At 49.1% G+C, this 20,084-nt stretch overlaps 7 protein-coding genes across 7 annotated transcripts; 2 read left to right on the forward strand and 5 right to left on the reverse strand.

Annotated features, from left to right (window-relative positions):
* Window positions 1-420: 420 nt before the first annotated feature.
* Window positions 421-1,693, forward strand: LACBIDRAFT_328451 (uncharacterized protein; the record flags this gene model as incomplete). Its single annotated transcript, XM_001882424.1, has 8 exons — window positions 421-659; window positions 805-832; window positions 889-910; window positions 953-968; window positions 1,085-1,208; window positions 1,472-1,514; window positions 1,547-1,557; window positions 1,613-1,693. 8 exons carry the CDS (start codon window positions 421-423, stop codon window positions 1,691-1,693), a joined length of 564 nt encoding a protein of 187 aa, XP_001882459.1.
* Window positions 1,694-4,059: 2,366 nt separating this feature from the next.
* On the reverse strand, window positions 4,060-4,498 carry LACBIDRAFT_299566 (uncharacterized protein; the record flags this gene model as incomplete). The annotated part of the gene is made up of 2 exons (XM_001882551.1): window positions 4,060-4,145; window positions 4,195-4,498. The coding sequence occupies 2 exons, from the start codon at window positions 4,496-4,498 to the stop codon at window positions 4,060-4,062; spliced, it is 390 nt and encodes a 129-aa protein (XP_001882586.1).
* Window positions 4,499-5,397: 899 nt separating this feature from the next.
* LACBIDRAFT_328452 (uncharacterized protein) lies at window positions 5,398-8,722 on the reverse strand (the record flags this gene model as incomplete). The annotated part of the gene is made up of 13 exons (XM_001882552.1): window positions 5,398-5,417; window positions 5,581-5,672; window positions 5,729-5,892; window positions 6,060-6,328; window positions 6,385-6,446; window positions 6,505-6,583; window positions 7,163-7,351; window positions 7,511-7,749; window positions 7,860-7,890; window positions 8,038-8,200; window positions 8,314-8,317; window positions 8,362-8,566; window positions 8,614-8,722. The coding sequence occupies 13 exons, from the start codon at window positions 8,720-8,722 to the stop codon at window positions 5,398-5,400; spliced, it is 1,626 nt and encodes a 541-aa protein (XP_001882587.1).
* A 716-nt stretch (window positions 8,723-9,438) lies between these two features.
* On the reverse strand, window positions 9,439-11,402 carry LACBIDRAFT_299569 (cytosine-purine permease; the record flags this gene model as incomplete). Its single annotated transcript, XM_001882553.1, has 10 exons — window positions 9,439-9,814; window positions 9,865-10,139; window positions 10,192-10,237; window positions 10,291-10,497; window positions 10,544-10,612; window positions 10,667-10,789; window positions 10,845-10,904; window positions 10,955-11,062; window positions 11,114-11,204; window positions 11,255-11,402. 10 exons carry the CDS (start codon window positions 11,400-11,402, stop codon window positions 9,439-9,441), a joined length of 1,503 nt encoding a protein of 500 aa, XP_001882588.1.
* Window positions 11,403-11,613: 211 nt separating this feature from the next.
* LACBIDRAFT_299570 (uncharacterized protein) lies at window positions 11,614-13,616 on the reverse strand (the record flags this gene model as incomplete). Its single annotated transcript, XM_001882554.1, has 7 exons — window positions 11,614-11,820; window positions 11,878-12,552; window positions 12,604-12,768; window positions 12,823-13,037; window positions 13,089-13,338; window positions 13,390-13,506; window positions 13,554-13,616. 7 exons carry the CDS (start codon window positions 13,614-13,616, stop codon window positions 11,614-11,616), a joined length of 1,692 nt encoding a protein of 563 aa, XP_001882589.1.
* Window positions 13,617-13,836: 220 nt separating this feature from the next.
* Window positions 13,837-15,376, forward strand: LACBIDRAFT_328454 (uncharacterized protein; the record flags this gene model as incomplete). The annotated part of the gene is made up of 4 exons (XM_001882425.1): window positions 13,837-13,952; window positions 14,062-14,771; window positions 14,886-15,136; window positions 15,200-15,376. The coding sequence occupies 4 exons, from the start codon at window positions 13,837-13,839 to the stop codon at window positions 15,374-15,376; spliced, it is 1,254 nt and encodes a 417-aa protein (XP_001882460.1).
* Window positions 15,377-15,846: 470 nt separating this feature from the next.
* LACBIDRAFT_328455 (uncharacterized protein) lies at window positions 15,847-18,417 on the reverse strand (the record flags this gene model as incomplete). Its single annotated transcript, XM_001882555.1, has 1 exon — window positions 15,847-18,417. The coding sequence occupies one exon, from the start codon at window positions 18,415-18,417 to the stop codon at window positions 15,847-15,849; it is 2,571 nt and encodes an 856-aa protein (XP_001882590.1).
* Between the last annotated feature and the right edge of the window lie 1,667 nt (window positions 18,418-20,084).

Genomic DNA, 20,084 nt, shown 5'->3' on the forward strand with positions numbered 1-20,084 from the left:
GGGAGTGGGAGTGGTGAAGAGAGGAGGTAGTGATGGGGGGAGAGAGTGGAGGGGAAGGGTGATGCTGCTAGGCCCTCGTCGCTGTTCAGTGCTGGCGGGCGCTCGTCGTTTTTTGTGGGCATATCGTTTTTCAGGTGTGGTGGGGGCGGTGCTTTTGTCGGCGCTCGTTTGTTGTCGTTGTCGTGTGTCGTCGTCCCGGCATGTCGTTGTCATTGTCGTTGTGTGTCATTGTCGTGTGTCGTCATCCTGGTGTGTAGTCATCGTCATTGTCATTGTGTGTCGTCATCGTTTTTGTGGGTGGGGGTCGTTTTTCATGGGCGGTGGCTGGTTTTCGTGTGACGTGGCAGCAGGCGGTGGTGGGTGGTGGCCGTTTTCCGTGGGCGCTCGTTCGTGTGGTCGGCTTCGCGTGTTGTCATCATCATGCTTGCGTGTTGTCGTGCTCACGTTTTGTCATGCCCATGTGTCGTCGTTGTCGCCGTCCTCATGTGCCGTGCATGGGTGGTTGCTGGCGTCGTGCCTGTCGTGGTGAGAACAGAGGAATGGGGTGGTGGGGCATATGTACCCCTTGCCCATGACGTTGCCACGTCATGGGCGTTGTCCCTCGTCCTTGGTCCATTGTTCCGCGCTGGGGGTGTCGTTGTCATTAGCGTGGGCATCATGTGCGTCGTTAGCATGGGCGTGGGCGTGGGCGTCGTGTGCGTCGTTAGCGTGGGTGTGGGCATCATTGGCGGTGTTGAGATGTGAATGGTGGTGGTGGTGGAAGGGAAAGGGATGGTCACGGCAGTGTGACCATCCCACAAACAGGCGATGTGATGATATGGCACGCCCTCAAGTAAGTCACGTGACCTCACCCCGCAGACTGAACAAAATCATGAATCCTTATTGCAGCTATCACTGACCCACACTATATGTAAATTATAATCTTTCCATTCATTGATTAATAAAATTGTAGGTATAGCTTGTCTATTGTATAGTCCATTTTCGCTTTTTTAGTTATATTCATATATAATAATAATAATATACTGGAATGACTGGAATCCACTGGAATCCACTGGACTCCACTGGACTCTGACTGGACTCATAGTCCACTGGACTGGGACTGGACTCTGAAAAGTGGCTGGCAGTCCAGTGGGAGTCCAGTGGACTGGACTGGACTGGACTGGACTGGACTCCAGTGGACTGGGCATTCTGCCAGCCAATCTGGCCTGGTAAGAGGGCCACTGGAATCCACTGGAGTCCATATGGATTACGTGGGGGAGGGTAAAGACCTCTGGCCATCAGCAACCTCTTCTGGTCCGATAACACCATAGTTGGTTCTTCTTTTGAAGGAGTTCCTGAAGTCCACTGAAACCATAATATGCAAATGGTGAGTTTTTATGAAGACCCTCATCCATCTGCCTGATAATTCCGTCAAGTGTTCCATTTCTTATCAACTGTTGACATGGACAACAAAGCTGATGGTCGCCTTCAGAAAACCCAGTACAACTTTGTAGTCCCATGGGAGTACATGCTTGGTGTGAAGGGCAAATGTATATGCAGTATGTAGAGATACTCCAGGTGGGAAGTCAAGTTTAAACCCCTTACAGGTTGTTGTTAATTGTTGGTTGCACAGTTGGCCAGGAAATTTTTCCTCTTCAAAGGAATCAATGTCGATGATGGTGCACTGTGCATTTTTGGTGCTGGCTGCAGCTGATCCTTGACAGAGCAATGTTGATATGTCCATTCTGTCAGATTGGGTGATATCAATAGATGAAGGTTTGGAAGATATCATAGGCACTGTGGTGGTATTGGTATGAGTCAATGGCCTACCACCACAGATAGAGATGAGTACCAAACCCCAAAAAAAAGTCGAAGTATATCAGACTCACAGTTTCTCAAGTTCTCCTAACAGGTGCAACAGCTTTCCCTCGAATAAAGCTTCACTCACCCCATGCTTCATGATAAAGTATTCCACAAATTTTGCAAGGCCATCTACACCCTTCTGACCTCACTGTATCATCCCATCCATGCTCTGATCCACTCCCCAACCCAACACTGCCTTCAGCAGCCCATTCAACTTCACCTCCCAGAGTTCCTCAGCATCCAGGCTCAGGTCATCAAAACTCTTGGGGTCTTCTTCAAAAATTGCAAGGGGATCATCAGCCAACGCTTCAGAAACACTCTCTGGTAGGTTATTGATCAGAGACCAGAATTTTGCAATGAGTTTGCTGACTGGCTATCCAGAGAGCAGCATTTTATGAATGTTGGGGGGGGGGGAAGAGGTTAAACTTGCCCCACTTGTCAGTTGACAGTTACTGATTATGGTTGTAGGCATGGCTTTTGAAGGCACAGGGGCCACTTTCGGTCATTTGAAAAAGGTGAGTATGGAAGAATTCTTCTTCTTGTCATCCTTATCATGTTTTGCTTTTGTTTCACAGCAGATTTTCAAACCCATATGATGTATTGTGAGGTTCAAGATCCCAACACTGCTGCAGTGGATGCATACTTTGCACTCTGGACATACGGTGCATCTGTCAGCATCAAAAACCAACTCTGACATTGGCACCATATTACTTCCCTGTCAAGATGACCAGTAAGTAACCTGATTGACAGATGCTTGACTACTTACCTGAGATTGCATTGCAGGTTCTACTGGTTCCATTTTCATGTCGAAAATCTGAAAAAGATTTTTGTGATTTGTGATAAGATAATTATAGCATAAGCACGATTATGTACAACAGAAACCACTATTATTTGGACTCTACAACACTAGTTAGCATAGGTGGGAGTCTGGCTGGGTCACAGTAAACTGATATGACATTCTATGATGATTTGGGAACTAAGTTGTTGAAGATTCCTTTTTTTTTTTTTTTGGACTGGACCTTGGACTAACTAACTGGGTACCAGTCCAGCATTCTATTGCTGGTACCCCCTTGTTTTGTTCTACTCATTGTAAAAGTCAACTTTCGTATACTAACTTTGGGGTGTTTTTTTTTTTGAAATTGAAGGCTTATTTGTTGAAGTGACCCCCTCTGGTTTGGCGGGGAAATCGACTCTCCACCAAAAGGGCAACAAGAGTTTCCAGTCTGCTCACAAGCTCGCCCTTCTCTTATCATGTGCCTTGTAACGTCCTGTGACTGCTGTGACATAGTGCGAGTCTAATTGAGAGGGTGTTGTAGTCATGTGATCACAACATAACAAAATATTGAAACGTCTTCTTGCAAGTACTTAGTATGTACCAAGAGTGCGACAGGATTATGGGTCTAGCTAGGTTTCCTTCCTACGGTTTCTTAACCGCTCCTACTATTGAAGGCCAGTTTCTCTCCCAAAGCACGGATCTGTACAGTGCAACCCCCGGCTGACACGACCCAAACACGACCACAGAATTGCTGCTCGAACTAACACTCCCTTTTTGTTGTACCATTGTCCCCACCCACAGGAACTCGAGACTACCGATCTTGGTAGCCGACCACGGCCTTCCACAGCACTAGACGTATGGCCTATGGTGAAGCCAAACCACACTGCAGCACGTCATTACTGAGAAGCCACAGTGCTCCACAATGCAGACGAAACCCAGTTGCACCCACCTAGCAATCCCTGCCCCATGACGACATCTGACACCCACCGAAAGTTGGCCTCTGTGATGGTATGTCACCCATATGATCGTCCTCTGTCCCTTCTCTCGGATGCCAAGTGTCTGACAGTCCACCGTTCCACCGCCGACCCAAGCACCACACATCACCTCCTGCAGGTTCGAGGAACTGGTAGCTCTAGATCGGACTAGTGAGAGATAGAAAAGGAGCGGTACAGATGAAATCTCATTTACCAAAACCAAATCAATTGGATGACCACGGCCAGGCCCATATACGTGGTGTGCAAACGAGCAGAATGGAAGAGATGCCAAGTCTTCGAACAACCCGTGGTATGTTTGAGATCATGTCCCCGCCGAACGGTACTGTCGAGCCAACTTGAATTCTGCCGACCTGAGGGCACATCAGCAACAGCTGAAACTTTAACATTGAATGAACCTACATCCTCCAAGTGTCCGACGATCCCTCCTGTCCACGGTTATCTGCCACATCAGTACACCGGGTTGTGAGGCTTGCTGGGTGACGACCTTTGAATGGTGTCTCCTTTTCTTGATCTCACAACCCGAAAAGCTTTTACTATGAGGAGGGTTAGATGAAAGCGACAAAAAGCAGAGAGGATCCTTACCTGTGTTTGAGTTATGGTAGAGAACCATTGAGGAGAAATGGACGCCCGCAAGCAGCTTGCAATACACACAGCCCTTGGTAATAGATAATGTGTGTATGAATGGAAGACAGATCTGAAATAGAGAATATTCCTCACTGTTGTTCATCGGTCCATCAAGATCATCCACACATCTGAGATACGCGCACTCGACAGCATCCTGTAGGTTGCTTCTGGAAATCGTGGACATTGCCTTCATTGAACAATGATGACAATGCGGCAAAAGGGGAGGAAGAGATTTAGGAAGCATGTGGCAGATGACCGACATCGGAAACCCCAGGATCGCAGCGTGTTAGAGGCAGTTGAAAGCCTATGCGAAGATATTGTCCAGAAAAAGATGGGGACGTTGAAATAGTCACTTCAGGTCAACTCTGTGGACTGACAAAATTACGATGAGAATGTTAGCAGATGAGAAATGAGTACTGAGTACTGAGTACGTACCCATGTCATCGAGGTGACTCGACGACGCCTTATCCTCCCAGAAATGGTGTGAAGGGCCAGACAATGGGCCCTCACGCGCACGTAGAGCAGAGATGGTGAGCATTTTGGCTAGGAGAGTGATGGTTGTGATGAACCAAGTCGTGATTGATCTTATCACAATATTCGTTGTTGTCCACACGCGAGATTGCACTTTCTCGCCAGCACACCTCAAATACTCAGTCTTAAAAATCCACCTCTCCGGTGGGGGGTGCGAGCGTTCTGGGGCGAAATCCAACATTAGCAGGGCCTTGACGATTGAAGCATGGGTTCACATTTTGGCCGGATACCAGTGTTTGTGGGCTAAAAAAAAAAAAAAAAGAAAAAGAAAAAAGAAAAAGGGAAGAGGAGGAAGGGAGGACCCAAACCTCACAATAACGACATGGTGTGCAACAACACAAGCAAGCAACCTGCAGAACACCTCACTGAGCTGCGGCAGTGTGTCCTGTGGGTGTTTACGAGCTGTAGGAAAGCAGGGTAAATCGGGATATTGGATACTCGCTTAGTTTTGTGAGGTCATCAGGGTTTGTTTCCTCCTTTTGGATTTATTTCGTGTTATATAAGCTGGATACTCACTTAGATTACACAAAAGGAACAGTCAGATCTCTGATAAGATAGAACAAGTTTTAGATCTGTTCCTCCAGGACAGGTCACATAGTTCATGAGTTACAACAGAATTCCAATGCAAGTTCAATCCCTGCACATTTTTTCTGTAAAATTTAAGAATAGTTCAAAGAAATGATCATTGAGAATGGTATTCTACACATAGAAACACGGTAACAAATAGCTAAATGACTACCATGAAGCAGGGCATGCCGCCGACGTGCCCTGCTTCTCATGAGAAAAGGTGGGGAGAGGAGCCATCTTGCTCACCTGGATTGACGTGGACAGTGACGACGACATGCATCATCACAGTCTGGATGTCATGGCACGTCCATTGACATGCCAGGTCATCTTCACCGTCCCTCGTCATCAGTGTCCTCGTCGTGGTTCGTCCATGGTAGGTTGTGATGTTGCTCACGGCGACGTGGACCTTGCTTGTTTGGTAATGGTCGTGTCTCGTCGTGTGCTGTTGTTCTGCCGTGGTTGTTGCGTGGTTGTGTTTTCATGTTGTGATCGTTCGTGGTTGTCCGTGGTCGATTGTTGCTGGGGAGGGGTGACGTGGCCGTGGCCGCCGTCATTTGTCTGGTGGTGGTGACATGTTAGGTGGGTGGCAGGGAAGAGGTGGGATGGCGGGGGACTCACTACGATGACGACGGTGACAAATAGCATCCTCATTTGTCATTGTGGTCGCCACTGGTTTATGGTCACTGGCTTAATTTTCGCGCTCCCTTTTGGGCGGCCGTGTTTACGTTGCGGAAGAGAAGATATTGTTGGAGGGCAGTCGATGAGCTGGCGGATGAAACAGCCACCTCGGGAGGTCTGAGATGGGCTGTTTGAGGTGTACGCGAAGCGGCCGATGGGGTGGTGGCTGAAAGAGGGCTTGGATAAGCCGTGGAAGATGCGTGCGAAGCAAAAGGTGAGCCAGAGGGTATGGCGTTCGCTGCTGAAAGCATGTGATGGTCAGCAGGGGAGGTTGGAATGCTCATTGGGACCAGAGATGGGGGATTTCCACGAGAATCTATGATTTGATTGAAGGAATGTGAGTATGTTGAATAGATCACAAAGATAGCTTACACACCTGAGGGTTTCCAATGCTATTCTCCATGACCAGCGTAAGTTCCTGTCCAAACCGTGATCTGTTCAGATGTCGGTTGCACTAGCAACGGTGCAAGGAAAGAAATATGTAAGACTTACATGCCTTCTGACTTTCCGGGTGCTCCCAAACAAGTTGGGGGATGTTTCCCTAGTTTTTCGACGTGTCCCGGTTGAGAATCTGAGTCCGTCGTGGTTGAGAGAGACGATAGCGACGATGAGCGACGATGGTTCAAGCAATTGCAGCGATCATGTGACGATTACATAAAATATTTTTCAAACTCAGTGTCCGTATCCGCTATTCTCCACAGACATGGTCAGCCAGCCCACATTTTCAGAGTTCGCCCGGACAAGGTCACAATTCCTGTGTAAGACTTTCTATCAATATCTGTCTTCTTCAACCGACATCTGTCCCTCATCCCATTAGCAGCCGTCCAGCTCCATCCATCTCACAACCGCCTCGTCCATTGCCTCAAATTACCTATCTTTCTTCCGCGAAATGTACGAGCAAAAGGCAAAGCACTGTCCAAGCTTCCCTCCATCCCCTCATCCGCTCCTCAACGTTCAACGTTCAACCTCCAGCTCTTCTTCCATCACCATCCCCCCAACGATGGCTCAAAAACTCCCCCTTCCCTAACCCAACCTCGGTCCTATATATCTCGCCTGTCGCCCACCCCGGAATCCTCAGGCAGGCGCCCACTGCGCTCTGGCATTTCCGCGGTTTGCGTTTCTCAGATAGACGGCCAGTTCCCTTTGTTACCCGTCTTTTCAAGGGATTGGAACTTCAACGAGCCTCGGACTCGTTGGTTGGAAATCATGTGGATGGGATGGAGAGTCGCCACCGTGTAGCGGATACTACCGCCCAGATGTCTTCGAGCTGGAGTGAATTTGCAGTGCGAACGGACTGGAGAGGCTCGCTCGATGTCGAAATTGAATTGGCGCTCCTCGACTATCACCACAATTCGTGGGCAACGTGAACGAATGCGGCGTTGGCGAGCGGATTGAGTTTGTTAGTGGCACAGGAGACGCAAGAAGACGATCTCGACGGTCCCGCGGACATCTATGTCCCCACCTATGGATGTCGACCCTCAAACTCAGCAGATCTTACCTGTCAAGTCTCTCCGGAGCATCACAATCCACGCCAATCCATCTGTCCTTCTCCCACTCAGCTGTCTCATCCGAAATGCCCTATCAGCGCAATTTGACCGCATTTCTTGAATCTTGATCACCGTATCGTCGACTCGTTTCCATCGTCTCCGGGTACCTCTGCCCTGGTCATACCCACATCCTGTCAGTCGTCTCTCTTGAAGGCGCTGGGACGCACGCTCACAAGGACTTAGACCCTCTCTACATAACTGTGATCCCAGAATTGACGTCCCTATGCCCAAAGTATTCCCTTTCAAAACCTAAGGAAGCGTCTTCCACCTTCAGTCATGGCTGCGGAAAGGTGTACATACCCCACCTCTGAACTGTCTTTCACGACGCAATCTATCGTGTAGCAGCTCAGCTCGTTTACAGTCGTCATTGAAGGTTCCGATTGGGCTCAGACCTTACCAGTGAACTGTGCTGGGAGGATGAGTTTTGTCGAGGTCTTCGATGCTCATAAGTGACAACGATGCTCGAAAGAGCACTCACAGGCAAAGGGAGGGTCGTGGTCTTCAAAACTTATCAACGTGAGGTCAGACGGCTTTTGATTCATCGGTTGACATCTTATTGTGGAGACTTCCCGAGTATGGCTCTCTTTGTTCCCATCATGGCGGTAGCTAACGAATCTATAGACCTGGTTGTCGATATGCACCTTTGACGGATTTCTGCACGGCTTATGTGCCGTTCACCATGCATATTGGAGGCTCGTCATCGTTGTGAAATGAGCTGAGAGGCTAATATCGGAGTTGATGGTGCCAAACTTACCGAACTGGTGAGCCCATCGTTGTCGTCGTCATTCACGGCCCAACTCACCTTCTTTGACAGGCACGAGTTGACTTTTCATATTTGACCATATTGGATGCCAATAAACGCGACAGACCTGGACGCAGACTCTGACTCTGAAAGAACCCTTTCAACTCCCACCAAAAGAAACCTGCATGCGCCGCAGCCGTGTATTCAACCTCTTCCTCCCTCTCGGCCTTGCCGCTCTCTACCCCTACCTCTAAAACGCCACAAACTGGGCAAAAGCCAACGAATCATCACCAAACCTCCTCGACAACCCACCAACCACCACAAAAAACATAGTACCCTCCGACAAGAAACGATCATAGCGTCCTTCCTTACTAGCATCCGCAGCAGAGTCCATCAAATCTTCGACCCAATCGACTTGCATGGTTGTGTGCAAAACTACTTGAAGCTGAAAGGAGCCAATTTCGCCATTACAAACGACATGAACGTCCCCTCCCCATTCAAGTCGCTCCCCGTCTTTGACCCCAGCCCCCTAGGAGCCATGGCCCACCCGCCCTGCGCCGTAATCATCAAAATATGATAGGGCCCGATTACTACTAGGACAACCTTTTGACGAGGAACAAACGGTGTTCGGACAGCAACTCAAACACGCCGTTAGGCTGGGAACCCATTGGTGGCGGGAGGACGATACGTAGGAACATGTGTGCAAAAGTAGTGGATGACCAGTACAAGGGTCACGTTCCGAAGAATTGAAAGAGTTTCTCAGCGCAAAACAGTTTTTTTCACCGCCTGGCATTATGATACACCGTGAATCCCGCCCTTTACATTGTTTTTAAGCTGGCCCGCGCCATGTACGAGAACTCAGCTTTTTCAGTTGTTCAACCGTGTATTTATCTTTCGTATATGAGGTTGAATGAAGCTGACGCATTCCGGAGCCTGCGGGCCAATGAGGTTAGACCCAGTGGCGACCTTTACTGGGTGATGTTGCACCGTAACATGTAAATCTAAAAGGACAAACGTTTTCGTCCGCGACAACTTGGAGCATTTTGACAACGTGAAGTCCATGTGCAATTGCAAAATCTCGCTGAAAACCCTTAAAATTGACGGTGAATAGGCGCAGGCATGTCTTGCACATATATATCACACATGCCCCAGTATTCTAATCTCAAGCAGACGAAAAGGAAGGTATAGTACCGCACTGACCCCAAACGCAACCTCAAAGCCAATATCCCCCGTCGTTTTGGCGATCGGGCCCGTAAACCACACCTGGCTCATACAAGGGATAACAAGTCCGAACGAAGCTATCCCAGCAGCAAGAGCAGCGATGCCCGAAGGCAACCTTCTTGGTGCGTCCCAGTCATCGAGGTCATACTCCGCAGGGTTGTTGTGTCGGATCACAAGATGCTCCAGAATGATAATAGCGATGAACGCACTGGCCCAGTACCCGATCAGCCCAAGGAAGTTGATGATCGTGTCATAGAACCTGTGTGCGCCTACGATCGATATTGGTATCACTCTGAGAAGAGAATGTAAGTTTCTGTGAAGAAGGTGGTTGGAAGCACTTACATCGCTGTAGCAACTAGCGAGAATACATATCGAGGAACTACAACCAGGGGAGGAATAAAGATCTGGATGTTCAGCGATATCGAGTAAAATGTTGCTGCGATGTTGCCTGCCACTGAAAGACTCAGCAGCACTGCGAGGAACTTTCCGAATCCTCCGGTGGGGCGGACTATGGCCTCCAAGAGGCCGCCAATGTTTCCGCCTGCATATCCTTGTTCCCAAGCTGGGATAGAAGGAGCTGCAATAACTACTGCAGCACCAAGGCACTGAAGGGTGACCTGCGGGGGATGATTGAGCGTAAGCGAACGAAGACGCACGATGGTAACGCACAATAGGTAATAAGAGCCCCGCAAAAGAGTACCCAAATATCCTCCACCTAACGATATGTCAGTGTAGCTCAAATAACATGCGATCACGGCAATAGCTTACCCAGAGACATCCGGCCGATAGTAAGTCGTAAAATCGGAGCTTAGGCTCGAGAATGTGATGGCAAAGCCAGCAAGGGTGCCCGCGAAACCAAGGACACCAGCTGCCGTTGCAGGTTCCACAAGTGGAGGATTAGACAAATGTTTGCCTCCCACTCCAAGGGCAATAATGAACGTAATCAGTACTGGGACCCATGACACTTTCTCGTACCTAATTGACATTAGAATTCATAGGTAAAGAATGAGCTTGGGCTTACCAGTTCAGAACTTCGTATCCACAGAACGACACCAGCAGTGAGATGATAGCAATCACAACGATGCCCACTCTAAATTCAAGATGCTGTGACTTCTGATCTGAAGGGGGAGATAAAGGTGCTCACGTCCAGCTGAGGTTCCCATTCCCTGCACTTGCGAGAGCCTGCCCACCAAGAATGCAGTTGAGGATAGAGAACCCACACATGTTCACAAGATTGAGAATGCAGGGTATGATGATTCCGTAGTATCTGTCATTGATGGTCAGGAAATGGTGAATCGATCCTGCACCCCAAGCCCACATACCCAAAAGAATATCGCGATATGACCATCTGCCGCATCCCAAGTTTAGGACCCCATGTCGCTCTTAACTGTCGCGTGAGCCTCCAAATGCCAGGAGTAGACGAATGACGTACAAGTAGGCGGGCGGCGCACAACATATGATGTTGAAAAACAAGATGGTCAGACACGAGTCGCGTAGTCCAAGCCCGAAGATAGCAGGGCCCAACGTTCCAGCGGAGAACCTAGCCATCACTCTGTCAAAACTCCGTTACCGTACGCAACGAATGACTCACGTAAGGATATTGACGTTCCACGAAAACCAGAGGAAAAAGATTTTGCTGAACTGGGTATCTGTGCGTTCCTCCACCGGCACTGGTTGAATCCCTACAACCAAACTTCATACTCCAAAGGAAAGACGTGCAGTAAAGACGTACCCCGCGATTCCACCCCATATGATAAGAGTTTTCTAGTCCAGCGGTCCGTGTACAGAGGAGAAGTATTGCTCGGCAGCGACGCTATCGCCGTCACAGGCTGCCATGTACCGCCTTCTTTTTCCACGTCTTCCTTCTCGTCGAGGAACATGACGATGGGGGATGGGGAGAATGGTGTAGGAGCGGAGCATGCGATATGACTTGAGCGATAAATAGGGTAGCATTCGGCGAAAATAGATTTTTTCACTTTTTATTTAGATTTAATCTCATCAGATTAGATACGGTATGGAGGAACGTTCCTCGTATGTAGCATGCTCTAAGTTCTGGGAGATCGGAGTTGGGCTATGGCAGCGTCTACCCTCTCAAGACCCATCTGAAGAGACACCAGGGGCATTATAGCATGCATATGACCTGAGATGAGCATTCAGACGGGCCCAAGAATCTGTTCCGGTCGAAGGCTTACTTCCAGAAACAGACGGATGGCTCATCCATTTTGCCAAGATCGAACGTAATGGTTCCAAAAGACTGCTCTCTACACTTGATAAGACATCTTTATCACGTATGCCCGTCTGAACAAGAATCATACTTTCAGCACGCATCAAGAGAGGTAAGCGGAGACAACGAACCAGATTCTGGTGATCGCGCTGGAGAAGGACGTAATAGAGCGCTAAGCATTCTATCAACCGCTGAGGTTCGCTTGATTCTTGGAAGCTACTCAGTGAAAGTTCCTTGCTCCCACTGAACAAATCTGGAGGATCGGGCCTAAATAGTATAGGGCCAAAGACACGCAGGAAGAGTGGGGATGCGAAAGGGTTTGGTTTCGTGGAGGAGAGTGACTCTATGATTGCTTCTTTAACGAGACCCACGGCCGCAACGCGCATCTGCGGCAGCTGCGAATCCCCAGTAAGGTCTGCGAGGAGCTGAATCCTTAAATCGGGTTGGGTGAGTGTGAGGAGAGAGGAGATGATTCGGAATGCTTGATGTCTGACGAGTGGGTCAGGGTGGGCACTGGCGATGGTAGGTAGGATAGTACATAGAGGCGTTACAATTTCTGGAGAGAGTGTGGGTGGTGGAGATACGGGTGACGCTCGTATGCGGTGAAGGAACTTGAGCAGAATCGATAAGCATTCGTCGAGGGCGGAGTTGATTTGGATAGAGGAGATAAGAATGGGGAGGATGGGCGCAAGGTCGTTATTTGAGTCTGGAAAACCGGTCTGATGATACGCTACGACAACCAGGGTGGCCGTCGTTGGTGCTGATGTGAGTTCTTTGAATGTGCACCCAAGAAAGGTGTACGCGTCCTGTCATTTTGATTAGTTGAATGAAGCCGAGATAATGGACACAACGCATACGAGAGCTTCTAAAATGACTTTCTCTCCCTCTTCCCACCCCGCACCAACTGAAGTTTTGACTGTTAGTCGAGGGAAACATTGTTCAAATGTTCTCTGTGCCACGGATGAGCGGATACAGTGAGCATAAGCAGTCAAAGTTTGGTCTAAGAGATTTTTCATGAGTTGCTAGAAAAAGTAACTGAGTTCTTTGAAAAGGCAGTCTATTTCGATGATACATACAGTGCATCCTAAGGCGTCTTCCTCTTTGGCGTCCGGAATGCCCTTGACCCACTGAGCAGCCCTTTTCACCAATGACGCCGTCGCAGAAATAAGTGCTCGGCCTTCTTCAGTGGACGCCGTGGACCCAGCCATAAGATTCACGGTTTCTAGCTCAGTAAGTAAAGGTCGAAGAGTGTCCGGAGCTGTTTTCTTTCGCAACTTCAGCCTTGGGATCGCTGTGTTGTCATCAGTTGCTTTCCCATGAATCAAAAAGAAAAAGAGCTCACAAGCAGCGTATAGCCCAGTGAGAATAGAAAGGCGAACTACAGGCGAGGAGGCCGCCTGTCGAGGTATTTCTTGCTCTACTTCTTCAAATCCATCATCGTCAGCGTTGAGTGATACCTCCAGCCTCTCAACTGCTTCCTGAACGGAGATAACAACCTCTTTCGCGGAGCAGCATTCTCCGATCAGAGATAACAACTCCCCCGCGACTGGGTCATCGCACGATAGAAGCAGTGGAATCGAATTCAGCGGATCCTGTAATTCTGTTTCAACATTCAATATAACGTGTTAGATCAGACAACGTACGAGGAGATCTGAACATCCCGACTTGGATATAAGATGGTGTATCTCCGAAAGAGAGTACTTTGGTTTGGCATCGTGTGCAGCAGATGTGAGTAGAGCTATTATCGCTGTGCTCGCTGCCTGCAGTTCTGTCAAGATGTTTATGAGATCTATAACACGGACAGTACCTCGTCGTCAGAGCCTACAGGAAGCTGAAGCGCTGTCGCGAGATCTTTGTTCAGCGGCATCATGGTAGTCCTGTAACTTGCATCGCGGCAGAGTTTTAGGGAGAGTGGAGTCACGTGCAACATCCCTTCCCTTGTTGAATTTTCAACTCGCTATTAAGGCCTTCTTATAGTCTCATTGCGGTACTCGAGCCAAGGCTCCCTTCAAAAGGTGGACATCACTGCCATTGGAGCGTCAAGTTGAGGAAACCATTTATTCCAACTTTTTCGCTGTCAAACATTTGTCATGCAAGATTTGCCATACGACGTCTGGCAGGTCATTGCCTCTCACATTCCAGCGAGGAGACTATGTGCTTTATATGATGTCAACAGGCCGCTGGTCTTGGCCTCCATGAACATTCGGTACCAAACGATTTTTTGACAAACGGCTTGTACAAAATCTTGTTCGTCTCAGGTACTACTCAGCTTGCTCCTGACACTGGTTCAACTCATAGTCAGACTCTCTAAATAGAGACCCGTTCGTTGTTAAACGTGTTCGTTCACTCGTCCTGGGGCCTTCCTTGGCTGAAGAATTGTTTGAGCCGCGGGGACGGTGGGCTAAACCGGAGAATCCCTTACTGCGAATGAGGAACGCCCGAGGATACTTCAAGCAAGGGATAAGCTCTGGCGACGTCATTGCAAATATGGTCAGCGTAGTGCGAGGTTTCAATGATATTGCAGAGTTGACCATCGATTCGGATTCAGACACGCTTTTCCCTCTCGTCAGAGCCATCCTCGACTCTTCGCGCACAAGTCTTCTCAAACTGAAGATCTCGGGAACACATGTCTTCGTCCTATCGTTTCTTCCGTTGGAACTTACGCTTCCGAACCTCATACATTTTGATGTCACATTGGAGGAACCAGGCAGTTGCACCCTGGATTCAACCCCAACGCCACTTCTCAAGCATTTAGCAGCCTTCATTACCACCCATGCAAACACCCTTCAATCGGTAGCGCTGGTCCTTCCAAAGCCCCTGGATCCTACAGAAATCTTTGATCCTCTCCTAGAGGCATTGAGCCGCATTGCTCACCCCCGTGATCTCAGAATGGCTTTACCATTTCATTCAATACCATCCTCCAAACTGCGATCCTTGGTAGAATCCATTGGCAGCAGTCTTCAGGATCTCTGCTTACGCACCAGATACACACCAGCCGAGGAAAACAGCGTGCTGTCCTGGATCCGTCAGGACCTTCCTCTTTGTCCCTTCCCAAACTTGCGCACGTTGGCCTTCGGGCGTAGACTACTGCCTTCTCACTACAATGGCGCCGTCCAGTGGCTTTGATCGTTTGGTACAGTAACCAAGCTTGACCTGCGTTACGACGTGTCTCTTACTTACAAGGATTACGACTACGAGACCTTGCTCCACTTTTTGGAATGCCAAAACACGATCAAGTGCTTGCACCTCGAGGTGCCTCTTCTTGACTCTCGTCTCCTCACCCAACTTGCGAGGAACTTCGAGAGCCTTCAATGGCTTTATCTGACGTTCTGGCACGTGGAACTGCATACAGAAGAAAGGGACCCAGAGAAAGTGCGAGCTAATCCAATTGTTAGTCTTGCATATTTTCTCAATTTAAATTTTAAATTTTGGCTGACTTGATCGTGCTTAAAGGCATACTTCCGTGCAGATCTTGACGAAGAGGCACTTGGAAAATGGACTTTGAGACATCTCCGAATGGCTTCCCCTCGTTTCTCGAGGAAAGTCGTCAAGATGTACGCGAACTCTGTTGCGGGGGGCTTACCAAAACTTGAAAGTTGGACGTCTTTTCGACGACAACGACTTGTTTAAGCCGGTCGATTAGGACAGCTACGTCAGACGCATGACACCACTCGCCGCTTCGTTCACGTACTATTCCTCCCAAGGAAATCCCAGGTGTTAACTGAAGCTGCTGTGGACAGAAAAAATATTTGTATATTCGTCAAATAACAAGATTCATAATCCTTCCGAAACGATTGTACACGTGGCTATCATTTTACAACATCGATATGGTATATGTTCACCTCGTGGGACTCAGGTGGATTCCACACCATTAACATCCTCCCCCCCCACTATGGACTTGCCAATCTTCCTGTCTATTCTCTCGCGTTCTCGACGGCGCAATTTCAGCCCAGATGTTCTAAGGCTCCTGTTACTACATCGATAGGAAGGAGCCCTTTGATGTTGACGCCATGCAGGATCTCGTCTCCCTCCTGCTAGCGCTCAGGTTGACCAGTTGTCGAGTGTAACGGGATCATCTGCTGCTTTCGTTAGTTATCCTTTCACCCTCTCCCATTGCTATCGCCGTTGTTAAATCCAGGACTCCCCCAAAACATCCCAAACCTCTGAAGGCCTTGCATCATCCGTACTGTTCGTTGGGCGCCAGGTCGATTAATTCCGCCATCTAGTGCCCCTGCCAGGGTGTATTGGCTGCTAATCCAGGGATTTTGTTGACCAGCGGCCGTCGTGCTGGTGGTAGAACTCTTTGAACGAATATCGGCTGGCATCATGGATTTAGGGATGGATTGTGTCGTTCGCCACGCAGAACGCTGGACGCTTGGCTGATCCGGGTTTGGTCCTCCTGCATTCACCGTCCTTGGCGCGGATTGTTCAATATTGCTTGGCCGTGGTTGATCAGATCTCGTAAAGTGGGCAGAAGCTTCTGTCATATTTATGGAGCTTTCTGAACTGATGACACTGTCCCAATCGCTTTCACCCTCATTATAAGACGTCTCTTCATCATCCTGGCGATATTGTTCTCCGCCTTCTTCGGCCAGCATGAACGCGGATGACCTCACGCTGTTGATAACATTGTGAGGCTCAGTTCGCTCATATTCGTGAGGTACGGAATCCCAGGGCTTCAATTCGGTTTTCTCCTTGGGTGCGATAGCTTCTTCATCAATGTCGTACCACATTGCGGACGATGTGTGCATGGGATGGGACCTAAAGTGCACTGGAGTGCCGCTACGATGCATGGTCAAGGGTGGCCGATGTGAGGTCTCACCAATAACTGGATCTAGCTTGGTGTGCATGGGATGGGACCCGGAAGGCACCGGAGTGTTGTTGCGATGCATGGCTGGGGGTGGCAGAAGCGAGGTCTCGCCGATGACTGGATCTAGTTGGCTGATTGTCTCCAGTGTCAGGGGCGATTCTTTGGGAGTTGGTCGCCCATCAGGATGTGTGGGTCCAGATTCACCTTCGTCACCAGCCACATTGCGCTTTCTAACGAACGACTCCAAATGCTTGAAGATGTCTTTGGGCACGCGTCCGCCCCTGCCGTCTTTCGTCTTTGGGTTTGACGAGGCTCTCGAATCTCTCACTTGACCGGAACGGAAGTTATCTTGCGGTCCTTCCCTGGCCCCCAATGGCTCCCCAGCATGTTGAATATTGGATGCATTCTGCACCGCTGTCTGCTCTGGGACACGTTGAGCCCGCCCCAAGTTCCGTTCCCACTCTGCATTGACCGCATTAACCCATTTTTCGTGGGCCATTCGACCATATTCTTGTACGTCAAGGATCAACAATTCTTCCACCCCCATCTTCGCAAGCCCAGCGAGCCGGTATTTAGCGATCGATCTGTTGTTTCGTGTCGCCTTTCTATGACACTTTTGCGCCCATGCATACGCAGACTGCTCGGCAAACAAGGCTGTTTCGGGAGATTTCGCCTTCAATTCGGCCCAACTCACCTCACCGAAAAATGGTTCAGTGCGCGAGAATGGGGTACCCGATGTGCTGTTGTTGACTCCGTTGGTCCTTTCTTCTTCGTCGTCCTCTTCGATGGGATTGTCGCTATCCACCTCTTCATCGTAATCATCGCTATCCTCCCCCTCTTCGTCGTCATCCCCGCCGCTCGTCTCTCCACCGTCACTAATATCACCTTCCTCTTCTTCGTCGTCATCGTCGCCACTGGTATCACTTTCCCCTTCATCGCTGTAAGTTCGTGATTGGCGAGGTGGTGGGACGCGCGATGATTGGACACTCGAAGGTCGTGATTGTGTCATTTGTGATGGACCAAGTGAATGTCGGGGAAGTCGTGCTTGGCCATGCACGGGATATTTTGAAAGTTTAACACTGCTGGGCCATGTATATACTTCTGAGGCACGTAAATCTTGGAAATGCGAACGCCGGGCAGATGCAGGTCGGGGAGCTTGTCCAGGTGCGGAATGTTGAACACCACTTTGCCAAATATATGCATGTGAGGCATGCGAATCTCGAGGTTGCGAAATCCGGGCGGATGGAGGTCGGGGTTGCACAATTGGTCGCTGAGCTTGTGCATGCACAGGATGTTCTGGAAACTTAATCCCGCTAGGCTGTGCATATGGTTGTGGGGCATGCAAATCTTGGAGTTGCGACTGCCGCGTAGGGAGTTGAGACTGCACAATTGTTTGTGTTCGCCCTACCCAGGGTGGTCCGGGAATGCTCTGCGTAGGTGGTCCAGAAAAGCTTTGAGCCATGTCCGGCTTCAACTTCGCCGGGTTCTGAAAAGTGTCAGCCCTGTGCAAGCACATATACAAAGCTGCACTGACCACAAAGATGCCCCATTCCTCCTCGCAAGCATCGACCATTTGGTCCCGGTTCCAGCCGAGGAGAACGCCAACCTCCTCCTCATCCGTGTCCGTCATTATCCATGCCCCAGCATCCATTCGATGGTCTTTGAGGAAACTGCGCCATCTTCGTCGTGCATCCTCGCGGAAAATGATCTCCCGCTCTCTGGGACTCATTTGAACGTAATTTCTGCCGTTCCCCTTGCCTCGGTTTTCCCAAGTTTCTTTTTGGAATGCGTTCCACGCCACTCGAATAGCATCACTTGCCTTTTCTCTCTGTTTGTCTTGTGGCTGGTGCAGGGGAGCCATGGTAGATGATGATGGTTAAGAGCAAGGAATAATCGGAAGCCGGGAAATCATACATAAACAATCAAAAGCTGTTGCGCGCTTCATAACGCCTCAATCGACATCCGGTGCAGCAACGTGCTTCTCTTCAGGCTGTACTACTTCGTCCTCAAGCTCTGCTTTTTCTATTTTTACTCGGGGCTGTCCTAAAGAACGTCCCCTTGTCCGTACGTTTTGGAGTTTTAATAGAACGGACTCACTTTTCTTGGAAATTTCCAAGAAATTTCACAAACGCTTGGGCAATCAATGGAGAAGAAGCAGGGTAATGGGCGTCTATCGGACTTACGTATACTCACGAATGTTGTAGAGCTTCATGGCTATCCGAGCTGTCCGCCATCTTTGTACCTGCCAAATGATACACGTTTTTTTAGTCAGGTGTTCAATCGGAGTCTTGTCGTGCGACATTTCATTATGGGCGCAGCACATATGCCATAGGAGAACACTCAATGGTGACGGGTAGTATGCTCAGGGTTCTGCTCAACATCGCTGAAGTCGACCATCTACCGTCGACAATGTACTGCACTCTTGGCTTGAGCTGATTATCGTTGAGGACAGTGTGTTCACAGAATATCCGGCTTTTTGACTTCTTTGATTATCTTTTCCTTGGTATCTGCCATTTTCAGATTTTTTCTGTTCTCTCCGTGGTCATTTTCGCAATGACCACGTACCACTGGAATGCCTTCAGCCTTCGAAGGATGCAAAACCTCACTCCCTCGATGAAACCATCAGGACACTTCGCAGAACCCCGTCAAGTCGTAACCTGTGTTTTCCTGGACGTTACCTACTATATTCTCGATTTATCGACACTGTTAAAAGAGTCGTACCATTACGCCCGTATCACAGTGCACCATAGCAAAGGTCAGGAAGAATGTATCTGTCAAATTTCGGTGCTGGAAACCTTATATCCCGAGCATGACGTTGGCTAACTAAAATTTGTATTGAGCGTCCTAAATTGCGTCTTTAGCGTCGGCCCCAGACAACATTCATGAAGTTTGTATTTCTTAAAATTCAAGGAATTTCAAAGTTGTTTTGCAGTGTTGACGCGTTTGTCACGTCATGTGAGGTGACCTAGGGTCAAATGATGGTGACCAGTGATTTTGCGCACAACCACCGTCATCTGGCAGGTCGATCGGATTCTCCGAAGAATCGAAAGACGCTCCAACTCTTCTTGAGGGGTCACAATGGCGGACAAGAAACCCTGTTCTTCCAGCACCCATGACTCTGCCGCGGGTGTGTTTTAACTCTGCGAAGGTTCAGCAAAGTTTCGCCAAACTGAACAAATCTTCAGGTGCCTACAGTTCTCCTTTTGCTTCCTTTGGTTTTAAAACTCGAGGCCTCCATTTATCCTCCGAAAGAACCACCAAGTTTTCATTAGAAGCTGCGGTGCTGTGCCCGCAGTTCTTTTCGGCTTTGCAGATTTTCCTTTGAAGCTCAGGGCTTGGCAACGTATGTAACATTCTACGTGTCTCGTGTCGTTTTTTTCGAAGCTGCCTCTTTTTACTCCAGTACTGGATGCTCAGAACCTGTGGGTAAACGCACCAGCAACTTGCAACAGCTTCCCCCTTTCCACGTATCACCTTTTGGCCGGGCTTGAAGCTACTGGAAATACCCGAGATCTGGAGCTCAAAGAC

The sequence above is a fragment of the Laccaria bicolor genome, genomic scaffold (genome assembly GCF_000143565.1).
Source record: "Laccaria bicolor S238N-H82 LACBIscaffold_17 genomic scaffold, whole genome shotgun sequence".
Taxonomy (NCBI): Eukaryota; Fungi; Basidiomycota; class Agaricomycetes; order Agaricales; family Hydnangiaceae; genus Laccaria; species Laccaria bicolor.